Source organism: Peromyscus leucopus, chromosome 4, assembly GCF_004664715.2.
Source record: "Peromyscus leucopus breed LL Stock chromosome 4, UCI_PerLeu_2.1, whole genome shotgun sequence".
Lineage (NCBI taxonomy): Eukaryota > Metazoa > Chordata > Mammalia > Rodentia > Cricetidae > Peromyscus > Peromyscus leucopus.
In genome coordinates, this window is record NC_051066.1 from 19,077,551 (window position 1) to 19,091,888 (window position 14,338).

Consider the following 14,338-nt stretch of genomic DNA (forward strand, 5'->3'; position numbering starts at 1 on the left):
TTCATTGTTCAATGTTATATGAAGAACTTCTATGTTTTTTAAAGTGAGAGATGGATTCAAAGGATGTATTTTCAATAATGTGTTAGCAAGGAGTTGGGGAGGGGAAGCCATGGTCAGATACACTATATGAAAACTACACACACACACACACACACACACACACACACACACACACATTTATATATAATTTTACTTTTCTTTTTCTTTACCATGGATTTCCAGAGGTAAGACTAGCCATTGCATCTTTATTGTCCCATACCTAAGTATATTGTAAGCACTTAACAAATACTGTATTGTATTTAATAGCTCTTGTTATGGCTTCTTTAAAGCTTAGAGAATAATGTTCTGTGAGAATTGGAAAGTGTGAGGTGAGAGCTTCCCTCCCACCATATTTCATACTCAACTACATGAAATTCTAAACCTGATTCTGATTTGGAGAATTCTTTAGAACTCTGAAGTTTTTTTTAAAATCATTATTATTATGGTGTTGGTGGTGGAAGTTGTTTGGTTGCTTGCTTGGGATAATATCTCCCTTTGAAGCTTTGGCCGGCCTGATAGGCTTTCCAGCAAGCCTGATGACCTGAGTTGGATCCCTGGAATACACATCACAGAAGCAAAAAGTTGAGTCCTGAACGTTGCTCCCCGACCTCCACACCTGCACTGTGGTACGCGAGCTCTCACTTGCAGACAAACAACAACCAAATATGCATTAAAAAATTAGAAGATTGATTCATATTCCTGAAACTAATCATTTGTCAGCTAGAGGAAGGTATAGCAAAAGGTAACACAATGCCAGATTTAAGCAGGGAGAAGGCACACATTAATTGTATACATGGTAGATGTGTCAGGGTCTCTTGGCCTCATATTTATTTTATTATTTTATTTTGCAATAAGGTAACTCAAACTATAAATTCTTCCAAAGCCTCTAAAGCTAAATTGTAATGTTTAAACAAATTAGTGATTTATTGGTGGTAGGATTGGTAAAGAGAATATTTCAAAAATGTCTTTGTAAATGAGACTCATTCTAAACTTAATTCATTATTCCATCACACCTTAATATATGAATGCATATCTATAATAATATTAATTATTTTTGACCACGTAACCATTATAATACACATAGTAAAAATAATTTAAAACAAAGGTAATTATTCTAAATAATCAACAAATACAGCAAAAATATTTTTGAATAAAACTTCTGATAATTTATAATTTCTTATAGAAGAAATTATGGAACTACAACTTAGCTTAGCTCATTCCCAATGAAATTCCAACTCCATTCCTTTGTGTCAGCTGACAATCTGCAGAAATACTTTCTACCAGGGAGTCCCAGTGTCTACATTGGGCTGGGACTCAAGAGGTCTATTCCACTATCCTTCCTTCCCTCCAGTATAATCTCTCTAGACTTGTCTATGTCCTCCTACATAGATCCCAGTGAATAAATACAAACATGGATAAGCCAAAACAACATGCCTCCACCAGAATCCAGCAACCATGCTGCAATAGGCCCTAAGAAATGCAATAAGCTGAGGAACAAGATAAGGACTTCAGAACAGCAATTGTGACTATATGCAAGGACCTTTAAAGAGGCGTATGAAGCCCAAGAAAACACAAAGAGTTGAATGAAATAATCAAAACACTGAAATCAAAAAAGTAGAATTTAACAAAGATATAGAATCTCTAAAGAAATCCAAAGTAAAACTGGAAAAAAAATCAGGATGTCAAACAAAAACCTCAAAGGCAATCCTTACCCACAGATTATAAGACATGGAACAGAGTGTCTCAGGTCGTGAAGACGAGGCAGAAGAAATGGAAAGCTTGGACAAAGAAAATGTGGAACCTAAAAATATCCAGCCACAAACATCCAGGGTTTCTGGAACAAATCCATTAATAATAGGGATACAGGAAGGAGAGGAAACCCAGGTCAAATAAATAAAAAATATACTTAATATAATCATAAAAAAACATTCACAATTGAAAGCAGGTACCTAGTAAGGAAGAAGAAACATACAGAATGCCAAGTAGAAAGGACTAGAAAATAAATACCCTAAACATATAATAATCAGAGCACTAGATATACAGAATATAAAGAACATAATAAAACTGAATGGGGGGTCAAGTAACATAATTAGATAATACCTAACCTCACAATGGAGATTTTCAAAGACAGAAGTTATTGCATGAATATTCTACACACTATGAGACTACAGATGCCAGCTCATACTACCATACCAAAAAACAAAACAAAACAGTCAATAACAATCTACTAAAAAAGGTAAACATTCCATGATAATACTACATTTAAACCTGTTTCTGTCTACCAATCCAGCTCTACACAGGCACTAGAAGGAATATTTCAATCTGAAGAAGATATTCATGCCCAAGAAGACACAGGGAATAAATAATCCCAGAGCAGTAAATCAGAAAAGAAGGAAATATCCTACACCATAACAACAAATAAAAGAAATCCATAAATATTATTAATTGATAATTTCAATTTTCAAAATAAAATGATTTAGACTAGCAGTTTATTAATAAACAGGATCCTTCTTTCTGATGCGTCCAAGAAACATGCTTCATCATGAAGAATAGACATCATCATTAAAAAAACAATATTCCAAGCAAATGGAACCAGGAAAAAAAAGTGTAGCTATTTTAAAATCTGACAAAATAGACCAAACCAAATTAATAAGAGGAGATAAGGAAGGACACTAAATACTCATGAATAGAAAAGTCCATTAATACGTTATTGAAATCCTATACATTTATGCATCATCCAAATACAAGGGCACCCATGTTCATAAAAAAAAATACTGGAGCAAAAATCACATATTAAACCTTACACAGTGAATGGGGGTGCCTTCATACCTAGCTCTCACCAACAGATGTGTCATCCTGACAAAAACTAAATAGAGAAATGTTGGAGTTAAACAAATGAATCTAGCATGTATCTACAGAACTCAAACACTTGATAATATACTTTCTACTCAGTAGCTCATGGAACTTTCTACACAAGTGATCACATACTTAGATACAAAATAATTCTCAATGGACATAATTAAACTGAAATAACACCCTGAATCCTATTTGTCAACCATGGATTAAAGATGGGTATAAACAACAAAAAGAACAGAATGTATATGAACTCAATGGAATTGAACAACACACAACTGAATGAAAAATTGTAAACAAGACAGGAATCAAGAAGAAAAATTAAAATCCTTTTATAATTGAATTAAAATGAAAACCCAACATACCCAAGTCTATGGGACATGATAAAGGCAAGTCAAAGAAACAACTTACATCAGAAAATCAGATAGATCTTTTATAAGTAACCTAGCAACATATCTGAAAACTCTATAAAAACAAGAAGAGATAACACCTTAAAAAAGTAATGGGAGGAAATAAATTCAGTGTTTAAGTAAAGAAATACAAACTAACAAACAGCAACAACAAAAACATACAAAGAATCAATAACTGAAAAGTTGGTTCTTTGAGAAAATCATGAAGATTGACAGATATGTAGCTAAAGTAACTAAAGATGGAGAGAGATGATTCAAAGTAATGAAATTAGAGATGAAAAGGGGGACTTTACAACAGACATGGGGAAGTTAAGAGTGCCATCAAGAAATAATTTTACAACTGCAAGTTCTAAAACAGCTAGAGGATTTCTTGATAATACTTGAGGCACAGTGGAATGGAGATAGAGTCGGCATAAGTTCACAAGCTGAAGGATGTCTACTTCAATGACCAAAATATTTCCAATTTGCTGAACTGAAATAGAATATCTTGCTCATGCTTTAAAGGCTAAGAGAATAAAACAGGATCTTATCAACAGGCTCCAGGCATATGTGGAAGAACATAGTCATTAGTGACATAAAATCTGAATTAACCACATGTAGAAAACTTTTAGAGATCGCCATTTGGTCTTATGCTTTTAATCCTTGCACTTGTAGGCTAGGCAGAAGAATTGCCTCAGTTTAAAGGCCAAACTTCTTTACAAACTGAAGAGGATGCAAATAAAGCCGACATATTAGGAGATTTGAGAGAGGGAGGACCAAAGTCCACAAAGTTCTCATAAATAGGGAGAGTCTCTTGAAAACACTGTTGGTGTGGCATCAGAAAACAAGGTAGCAAAAATTACATCTGTGATAAAATTACTGGAAGAGTACAGAAGAAGGGAGAATGACTCGATATTCCTGTAAGCTTGTCAAGTAAGAAGTCTGCTCAGGCAGCTAGACACAAAATGTCCATCTCTAGAGAGTCTGAGGATGATGAGAAGCTGGATAAAGGAAGGACAAATTTGGGACTTTGACAAATTCTCCTGGATCTAGAACCATGGAAGACACAGAAACAAAGATGAGGGGGGGAAAGGAGCATTTGGGGATGGCATAATGACAAATTCTTCATGGTTTCTGCTCCATGGTGCTTTCGAATTCTTTTGTTGCTGTTTTTTAAACTGTGGTTTGTGTGTGTGTGTGTGTGTGTGTGTGTGTGTGTGTGTTTGTGTGCATGTACCAAAATGCACAGTCATGTACCTAAGTAAACCCCATAAAGTAGAAGCATATACCTTAGGTACATTCATGGAAGCCAACTGAAGTTTGATTTAGTTGCTGTTCTACATTTATGATTGTTTGTTTTGTTTTCAATTATTTTGCTTATTAACATAAAAAGAAAAAGAACATTATAGAAATTTTATATAAATGGATAGAGCTAGAAAAAAAGTCATCCCAGGTGAGCTAATCCAGACCCAAAGAGACAAATACTGTATATTTTCTCTTATATTTGGATGTTAGCTTTTAGTTCTTTGATATGTGTGCTACCATACAATTAATCACAGGTGCTAGGTATGGAAGAAGAAGATCTCCCAAAGAAGGGAAAATAGAATATATTGTAACAAAGCAGACTAGGATAGGAGGATTCAATATGGAAAATGATGAGAGAGAAAGGTGAAGGGGAAAATATGTGAAGGGACAACTAACACAAAATGCCATTTGAAAAACCATATAGAAAACTACTACAGTGGAAGCTTCCTAAAATATATACAAAATGAGTCTAAGCAGAGTCACCAATAAATAAGAGAGACAATGCTCAAATTAGACTTCTTATCCAACCAATTTTATCATATCTTGATGAGTTGTTTGCCAAAGGGACCCTATTAAAATTCCTAAACATCACAGCTTATTGCCAATGCTATTGGTTAGTCTATAAAACCTGATGATCAGGCTTATTTCTAAAGGCAACACTCATATCATTAAACACAGAAAAGTCAAGCTGGTGCCTAACTAGAAACTACACCCCATGCTGTGGGATGTTCTGTATGTCCTGTGGGAGTCCATTCTTGGGTTCCTTGTGGCTTTACCCAGCAGGTCCACATAGAGGATGATTAGGACCACGGGCCTGAGTGCAGATGTCTGAGATGGTCTGCACTTGGCTGTGCTGCGGGATGGTCTGTATGTCAAATTGTTCTGATTGGTCAATAACTAAAACCCAATTGACCATGGCTAGGCAGAAAGTATAAGCAGAACTAACAGAGAGGAAAAATAAAAGAACAGGAAGGAAGAAGGAGTCACTGCCAGCCGCCTGCCAGAAAAAGTAGCACGTGAAAATGCTGGTAAGCCACTAGCCGGGTGGCAAAGTATAGATTTATAGAAATGAGTTAATTTAAGATGTAAGAACAGTTAGCAAGAAGGCTGCCATGGCCATACAGTTTATAAGCAATATAAGTCTCTGTGTTTACTTGGTTGAGTCTGAGCGTCTGTGGGACTGGCCAGTGACAAGGATTTGTCCTGACTGTGGGCAAGGCAGGAAAACTCTAGCTACACCCCTACTAACTAATATTCATTCTACTTAAAGGTACATACTAGAGGAGAAAGGTAATCATCAATATTTCCCAGTTTCAAACCCTGCAACCATCACCAGTAACCCACATGTAGATATAGTGGTGTAAATAGTGGTACATATGTTATGGGAGTAACCAAGCACTTTCTAATTGGATTTAAGGCCTTCCCCATGAGATGGAACTCATACATGACACTGCTAAAGTGGTCAAGAACTGTAGACTAGATGAGCCTCAGAGAAAACCTAATACTAATAGCAGTCTAAAAAGAACATGGCAACAGAATGATTTCTAAAATTACACTACTATACCCATACATCAGTGACTTGCTCAGCCATTATCCAAGAAGCTTCATCCTGTAGTTACTGAGAATAATGCAGAGACCCACAAATGAGCAGCAGAGTGAGAGACTTTGGAGCACACAATCCTAAATGGGATGCCTTCATCAAACTCCTCCCATCAAGGCTCACAGAGTTACTCAGAAGAAGAGGTAGAAAAATTGTAAGAGCCAGAGAATTAGAGCCTTCCAAACACAATAGAACTGATGTACATATGAAGTCACAGGGATTGTAGCAGCACACACAAGGCCTGCAACAAGTTCAATGCAGATGGGGTCCCAGTTTTGAGATGGAGAAGTAGACATTTACTCCCATTACTGATCTTGAAGCTATTTGCAATTGTGACCCTCTGACAAAGGGCATTTTTATTGCTCTTTTGCTTGTTTTATTTTGATTCACGGGTTTTGTTTTGTGTGGTTTGGTTTGGTTTTTTAGAGGGGTTTATCTGTGTTTCATGGGTTTTTTTTTGTTTGTTTTAAAGAAGAAAGAAAAAAAACAAAGTTTTACTGTGTAGGAAAGTGGGGAGGATCTGGGAGGAATTGGGGGATGGAAAAATCATGATCAAAATATATTGCATGAAAAATTTTTTCATTAAAAATAAAATTCATGAGTCAATCATCCATCGGTTAGGAAACAGGCTCTTTGTACCTCCCAGGAAGTCAAACTGTACTGTTGTCTGAAACCCACAACTTGACTACTTCCACTATTTGGCCATTAAGTGTCAATTCTTCACTACATTTGTGAATTCATACTTGTAGTCAAAAAATGGCTGTATATTTTATGTTTTGATATGGAGGGCAAGTAGAATGATTTGGTTGTACATTCATTTTGATTATTATACATTAGTTCAGTTTACCCTGTTATGATCTGAAGTGTTGTAAAGCTTCCTTGGACATATCTGACTTTAGACACAATACAGACACTTCCTCGAACATTACAAGCAAAATGATATTCCTAAAATATGGATCTAGATTACAACAATTGTTTGTATTTTACTTCATCTACTGGATAGAATGATTATTAAATGTTTTATATAAAATAAAAATATTCAGTTAGGCACAAATCAATGTTCAATTGAGACATAATTTACGATTAGTAAAAGGGTACAATGTTAGGAGCGATTGTTATGAGCTATTGGGGGCCATGACACCATTAGAGCTTAAAGCAATTGATAATTCAGATGCTAACCCACCAGTCAAATGGTTCTCTGATGGAGAAACCCTGTAGGGCAGGGCTTGCAGGGCCATGGGCTCTGAAGAACTGGTTGCTTCCAACTGTAATTTCACTTGTGCAAGAAGAGCTATATCTCTCCATTACCATGCATTTTCATGTAATATGTACATGTAATCTCATGATTGCATCTCAGTTTTGTGGGCACATGTATTTGTGGATGATCAGGAAGATGACTTCTCACTGGGCTGTATAATTTTGATGTATGGACAATATGCTAGGATGTGCTTTATGGCTGGATCTGTTGTTCACAAAGACTGTAGACACTTAAAAGTCTGCTTTGTTCCTTTTGCTCAGACTAACTGCACACATTTAGTTCATTTTTACCTCAGAGCATGTTCAGACTAAAGGCTTTGTATATATCATACGTTTAAAACTTTACACTTACATACAAGGTTAGAGTTTCAGGTGTCCAATCAAGGTTATCTACTTAAAGTACCCCAATAAAAGCATGCCAGGAAATTTGCAGGCAAATGTATAGAACTAGAAAATATGATCCTGAGTGAGGTAACCCAGATCAGAAGAACAAACATGGTATGTACTCAATCATAAGTAGATACTAGATGTAAAGCAAAGGATACCTAGACTACATCCCACAGCTCCACAGAAGCTAGCTAAAAAGGAGAACCCTAATAGGGATGCATTAATAGCCCTGGGAAGGGGAAATAGATGAGATTTCCATAAGCAAACTGGGGGTTAAGGGGGGAGTGGAGGGTAGGAAATGGGGGATGAGAACATAAAGGAATGGGATGGCTAAACCGGAACAGGGAAAGAGTGGGAGAGCAAGGAAAGAGATAACAATGATAGAGGGAGACATCATGGGAAAAGGGAGAACCAGGGTGCTAGGGAAGTTCCTAGGAATCCACAAGGATAACCCCAGCTTAGACTATTAACAATAGTGGAGAGGGTGCCTGAACTGACCTACTCTGGTAATCAGATTGGTGACTACCCTAACTGTCATAGAGCCTTCATCCAGTAACTGATGGAAGAAGATGCAGAGACCACAGCCAAGCACCAGGTTGAGCTCCAGGAGGCCAGTCAAAGAGAGGGAAGAGGAATTCTAAGAGCAAGGGGCATCAAGATCATGATGGGAAAACCTACAGAGACAACCAAACCAAACTAGTGGGAACCGATGAACTGTGGACCAATAGCTGTGGAGCCTCCATAGGACTGGACCAGGCCCTCTGCATAGGCAAGACAGTTGTTTAGCTTGACCTGTTTAATGGACCCCTGGCATTAGGATCAAGATCCATCCCCAGTGCATAAGTGGCCTTTTTAGAGCTCAGTACCTCCAAAAGATGATGGGATGTCTTACACAGCCTTGGTTCAGGGGGAGGAGTTTGGACCTGCCTCAGCCGAATGTACCAGGCTCTGCTGACTCCTCATGGGAGTCCTTGCCTTGGAGGAGGTAGGAATAGGGGTGGGTTGAGGGGGAAGGCTGGGGGTCAGGAAGAGGGATGAGAGGGGCATCTACTGTTGGTATATAAAATGAACAAAAAACTTCTTAATAATTAAAGAAAAAGGAAAAAAAGTATGCCAGTTCTTCACTTGCCAAGTCTGCTGATAAAGAGCTTTGTCTCAAAGTTTGTTGCACTGGGCACTGTGCCTCATCCTTCTTGTCCTGAAACCATGAAACCTTGTGTTGCCATAGTAAAGGGTTTGGCTCCTTATTGTTTACCCTAGAAATGTGCTTTTGACCATTGAGAGGTAACTCTTGTAAATTTTTTTTAATTGCTTCAAGCCTCCGGTAAAAAGAGAATTTTTAGGTTAGAGGAGGAGAAGCAGGAGGACTAGAACAGAGAATTAGAGCTAAGAAATTATAGAAGCGGGGCGGAGGTGGCACACACCTTTAATCCCAACACGTGGGAGGCAGAGCTAGGTGGATCTCTGTGAGTTCAAGGCCAGCTTGGTCTACAGAGCAAGATCCAGGACAGGCACCAGAAACTACACAGAGAAACCTTGTCTTGAAAAACAACAAAAACAGCAACAAAATTATAGAAAATTAGGACAAGAAAAGTAGAAGAATAAAGAGACATGTTTAGAACAACACGCATGTGAGAGAGTTCGTTCACCCTCAAGTTCCTTTTGCTTCCTCTAGCATCTAATCTGAACCCTATAGCTTTCAGAACTGGATTCTAAGGTTACCGATAGTACAATCTAAGTGTCTGAGAACAAATGAAGGGGTACCTACAGTGTGATGAACACATACAACTAGACATTATTCAGCCATGAAAGGAAAACTCCTAGTACATATTGCTGTGTGAATGCACATTAGATACATGATGCCACATGAAAACAGATATAAACTAAGGATAAATAGTTTAGGATTTGATTTATGTGAAGTATCCAGGATTGGCAAACACATAAATAGAAAATTAAAAAAAAAAAAAAGAGTTGCTTTATTAAAGAAAGTTCTGCTTGGAGTGATGAAAAGCCTCAGATTTGGAGTTGCCACTGGTACCACAATTGTACATGTAATTAATGGTGATTAGTTACATGGATAAAACTAAACAATAGTGGGCTTAGTGACTGCCCGGCCTCATAACCTGAGTGGTCTTCCAAGGGACCACATGGCGGAGGAGATAACCACCTCTCACACTTTGTTCTCTGACCTCCACAAGATCGTCATGAAACATGCATCAACATACACACAAACACAATAAACAAACTAATAATTACAACATAGAAAGTAAAATAAAAGGTATTATTGTGTCATAGTCATGTAAGTAAATACACATTCATATCACAACTTTGAAAATTGATTATACAATACACTAATAATCATTAAGATGGACAGTTTAAATTGATGAATACTATGGTATGTATACTGCATCTTAATGAAACTCATTTTTAAAGACCCCTACCTTTGCAAAGTCCTCTAATATCAGAATCACCCTACTATCCTCCTTACATCTCTCATCCATTTGTGCCATAAAATCTGTATTTTAATCTTACTAAATTACTTCTTTTTATTAATTTCTTTAAACCAAAATCTTTTTGAGTTCTTAGACCTCGAGAATGTTTTCAATGTTTGTTAAATAACCATCTTTAAACTATCAGTTGTCATCAAAAACTCCAGAAAGGCTCTAGGTCTGTGGTTATTGTCTAGAGCTAGTTACTAGATTAAAATGTAAACGTAAAAGTTTGCTGTGAATATTTATCAATATTGTCATAGTCTAGAATAATAAATCAATATGTATTATAGCATAAATAAGACATCCTAAGGAAGATAGCTATGTTTAATAGTAATGAAAAGAAAACTCTGTTTTATAAATTCACAGATTTGCTAACTCTCTTGCATCCTACAAGATGGCTGGATTCTTTTATCTGTCATGATATCTTCATTTAATTGCAGCTATTTCATGGTTTGGAAGGGATAATATAAAATTTTGGGGTAACTGTGGATTCTTGCATATTAGGCAGCACAGGACAAGGATAGCTGTGGGTAAGTGTGGTGCAGACTCTGAAACCATGGTGTTGGACTTTGCATAACACATTACATTACAAAATATTTGCCTATCCCTTGCTTTGAATGAATCACTTATCCTTTTCATTTGCAAAATATTGCTTCCCTGACTACACATTCTTTCCAAGGTTGAGAATTCCATTAGTCGGTGCCATGAACTCATAGACTTTGGAAATCACACGCCTCCCCAGAAAAGGCTCAAAAGAGTTGGGAACCTGTCAAGTTATTGTCATGAATAAGTGCTTTTATAAATAACTCATTTCACTTCATTCTAAAATATTATTTGCAGCCCATATCATAGTGACAGTGTCATACATATTTCCTAGAGAATATCTACCACACACCCAGTATGCACCATTACTGCCACGCTATTCCTCTATGGGAGTGTACGTGGTACCTCTTGGGGAAAGTGCCAGCTGATGCAATGAAATGCCTGGCTTCCTTCAGATGACAACCTCAATGCCTTGTGTATATTATCTCTTTCACCACACAAAATACTGAAGAGGTCGGTATTAAAGGATCAAGATTTGATAAAAAAGCAAATAAAATCTAATGCTACCTTTTCTTAAATTATTTTTTGCTTAAGTAAAGCTAGCTGTTTTCCTCCACATAAGTTACAGTGAAAAGTACAGTGACCTCCAGTATAGCAGGACACACTGTGTAAGTGGAAGCTAAGGTGCAATTACAGCCAGTGCCTTTGTAACCTTAGAACAAAGGTGAGCTCTAAGGAAAAGACAGATATTAGAACACTTAGTTATTTGAGAATGGTTTTGTTCTCATCTGCTCTTGATAGTTCACTTGGGATCCCTAGGGATTCACACTGTGAGAAGCACAGGCAAAGAATCATGCATCTCCTCTCTCTCCCACCACCTGGCCCACTCAGCTGATGATCCCTATCTACCCAGGCAATGTCCTTAACTCAGTTCTGCACAGCATCACCTTTTAAAACTTTCATGAGATTCTTCACCAGGTCTATTGTTTATTCTCTAAAGGCCCCAGGTATCTTGTAGGTCTACTGTATTACAATGATTGTTTGCTTGCAGATTTCTTCATTAAACTGTGGCTTCTAAAGTCCTCTGAACAGACATTCATTTTTTACTGCCAGGGTGCCTAAATTGTACATGATGAATAAGTTAATTAATAGGCTGTGGTTCAATATGAACACTTGCAATCATGAATTCTATCTGAGTGGGAAATGACAAGCTTAAAAGTAATATAAATGTGAAACTTATACAGACATACCCAAAGAATCAATGAGTGTCAATTAGTGTTAATCTCATTATTAGTACAGTTACATAGTTGTTACACACATGAGAGAGAGAGACAGAGAGAGAGAGAGAGAGAGAGAGAGAGAGAGAGAGAGAAACAGAGAGACAGAGAGACAGAGAGACAGACAGGAAAAGAGAAAGACGGAGAAAAGCCAAAATGTCTTGGGCCACAAATATACAAATTTGTGTGAAGTTACTAATAAATATAGCAACCTACACAATAAAAATTGTGACCTTGTGCTTGTAAACTGAATATCTGAACCGATTAAAAAAGCTGAACATAGTAGAGGCTAGATCTTATTGTTGTCGTGCAAGTGAATATTAATATAAGGAAGTGATTTTGATTATTAGATTTCCATAAACTAATAAAAACTATAAAGGTATTATCGGAAAAGCTTTGAGAAAATAATCCTTTTCATAGACAATGGGTAAAGATATAAATTGATAGGACATTTGTGTTCAGTCACCTATAAAAAATAAAATACAAATGACTGACTTGGTGCCTTGGTTTCAGTTTAGTTAAATTTTCTTCCTGGTTTCTATCTTACACAAATATTTACATTTATGAATGAGCACATTTATACAAACAAATATTAACTGTAATATTTAGTATATTTATAAGATACATAATTTATTGATCAATAAATTAAATAAATAAAATAATGTACACTGGGTGCAAAATTGGCTATATGTTTGCAAAGAATAAAATAGATTTGTTGGTTGAAATAAATGTTTGCAATATGTCACTATGGTCAGCTAGGTGTCTGACACGTTGATCAATAATCTTGTTTTATAATTAAGGGTGATGATACATAAGCTTACAAAAATCCACAGGAAATGATAGTTTTCAGCTCTGGATGAGATGGCATTGACATTGGTGAGGTACACGTTTTATGTTTAAACCTGTATTACTTCCCAAGTGTATTATAAATGTAGGTTTAATATTGCAGTTTAAAAACAGGGATACAAAGACTGGTTCAGCACAGTGAAAAGAAGTAGCGGAAAATAAACAGAAATCACAAAGTCACAGCCGAGCGTGCATGAAGATGTTGTTGTCTGTTAATGTTGGATGGCAGGAAAGGGGTGTCTGTAAATTATGTAGGTAATTGACACTGACCAAAACACAAAGCTTAAATAGTTACAGTGATTTCTTTCTTTTCCACGATTTTTGTTTGTTTTACAACTTAGAGCCTTGTGTTTGCTAGAAAAGCTCTCTTCCCACTGAAATGAATCTTCAAGCCCAAACCACCTCTTCAGCATCCCCTCATACACTGATGTTAGATAATGTTTCAGAAAATATGATTAACTGGAAATCATTAGAGATACTTTAATGCTACCATTTATTTCCACAATTAAAATATTTTTGTACTGACATATTACCATTATCACAATTCTTGTATGCAGCAAATGTGATGATAAAACACTGCAGATATGATTAAAGCCAATGTTTAGAGTACATGTGGTTACTTGCTGCTTTGACATTGGAGGATTGATGGATGATGTCATCCTAGTCATTCTTGAGCATGAACTGTGGGCAGTGCAACTGCTCCATGCACATACCACTGCTTCCCCGCCCCCCACAAATGAAGTGACACACAAACAATGTAAAGTTTGTACTTACTTTCAACAATTACTTGTCTATCTTCCCAGTTATCTTTAATAAGCTGTATATTTCCGAAGTGTGCATCACTGTAAAAGATCCGATTGGTACCTTCTTTTCTTTGATTGTAGTCAAAGGCCAGGGCTATGATATTCTTGAAATAATGTGGGTTCTCGTAGGGCCTTACTGGGGAATTTAAGTTGGTTTCATCAGAAAGATGTATGCTTTTTAATATTGTTCTTCCTGAATATAGCAAATAGCCCTCATGCCTTAGACAAGTTACTCCATCCCCAGCCAAATAGCCATGGGCACAGGCACAGGTTCTCCTGGAATTCCCTCGATAAAGACAGAGTTGCTTACAACCACCGTTTTCTTTGGCACAGACATTGGTACCTGAGAAAGAGAAAACACCCAAACATATAACAATTTTTTTTAATGTTCAAACAAGTTTATCATATCTCTAATAGAAACATTACAGTTAAGCTTTAAGTATAATTTTAGTTTTAAAGATTGGTCAATAAAAATTAAATTCAAAACAATAATAAATTTTTAAATCAAAAAATTCTAGTTTCTTGAATATATATATTAAACAAAAGC

At 36.5% G+C, this 14,338-nt stretch overlaps 1 protein-coding gene across 5 annotated transcripts in view; it reads right to left on the reverse strand.

The window, feature by feature from the left end:
• Window positions 1-14,338, reverse strand: part of Lrp1b (LDL receptor related protein 1B) — a 1,927,307-nt gene that overhangs the window by 470,385 nt on the left and 1,442,584 nt on the right. For all 5 annotated transcript variants that reach the window (XM_037205578.1, XM_028868856.2, XM_037205579.1 and 2 more), the window contains one exon: window positions 13,763-14,134. In XM_037205578.1, the coding sequence (XP_037061473.1) occupies window positions 13,763-14,134 (372 nt within the window). The remainder of the gene's footprint in view (window positions 1-13,762; window positions 14,135-14,338) is intronic.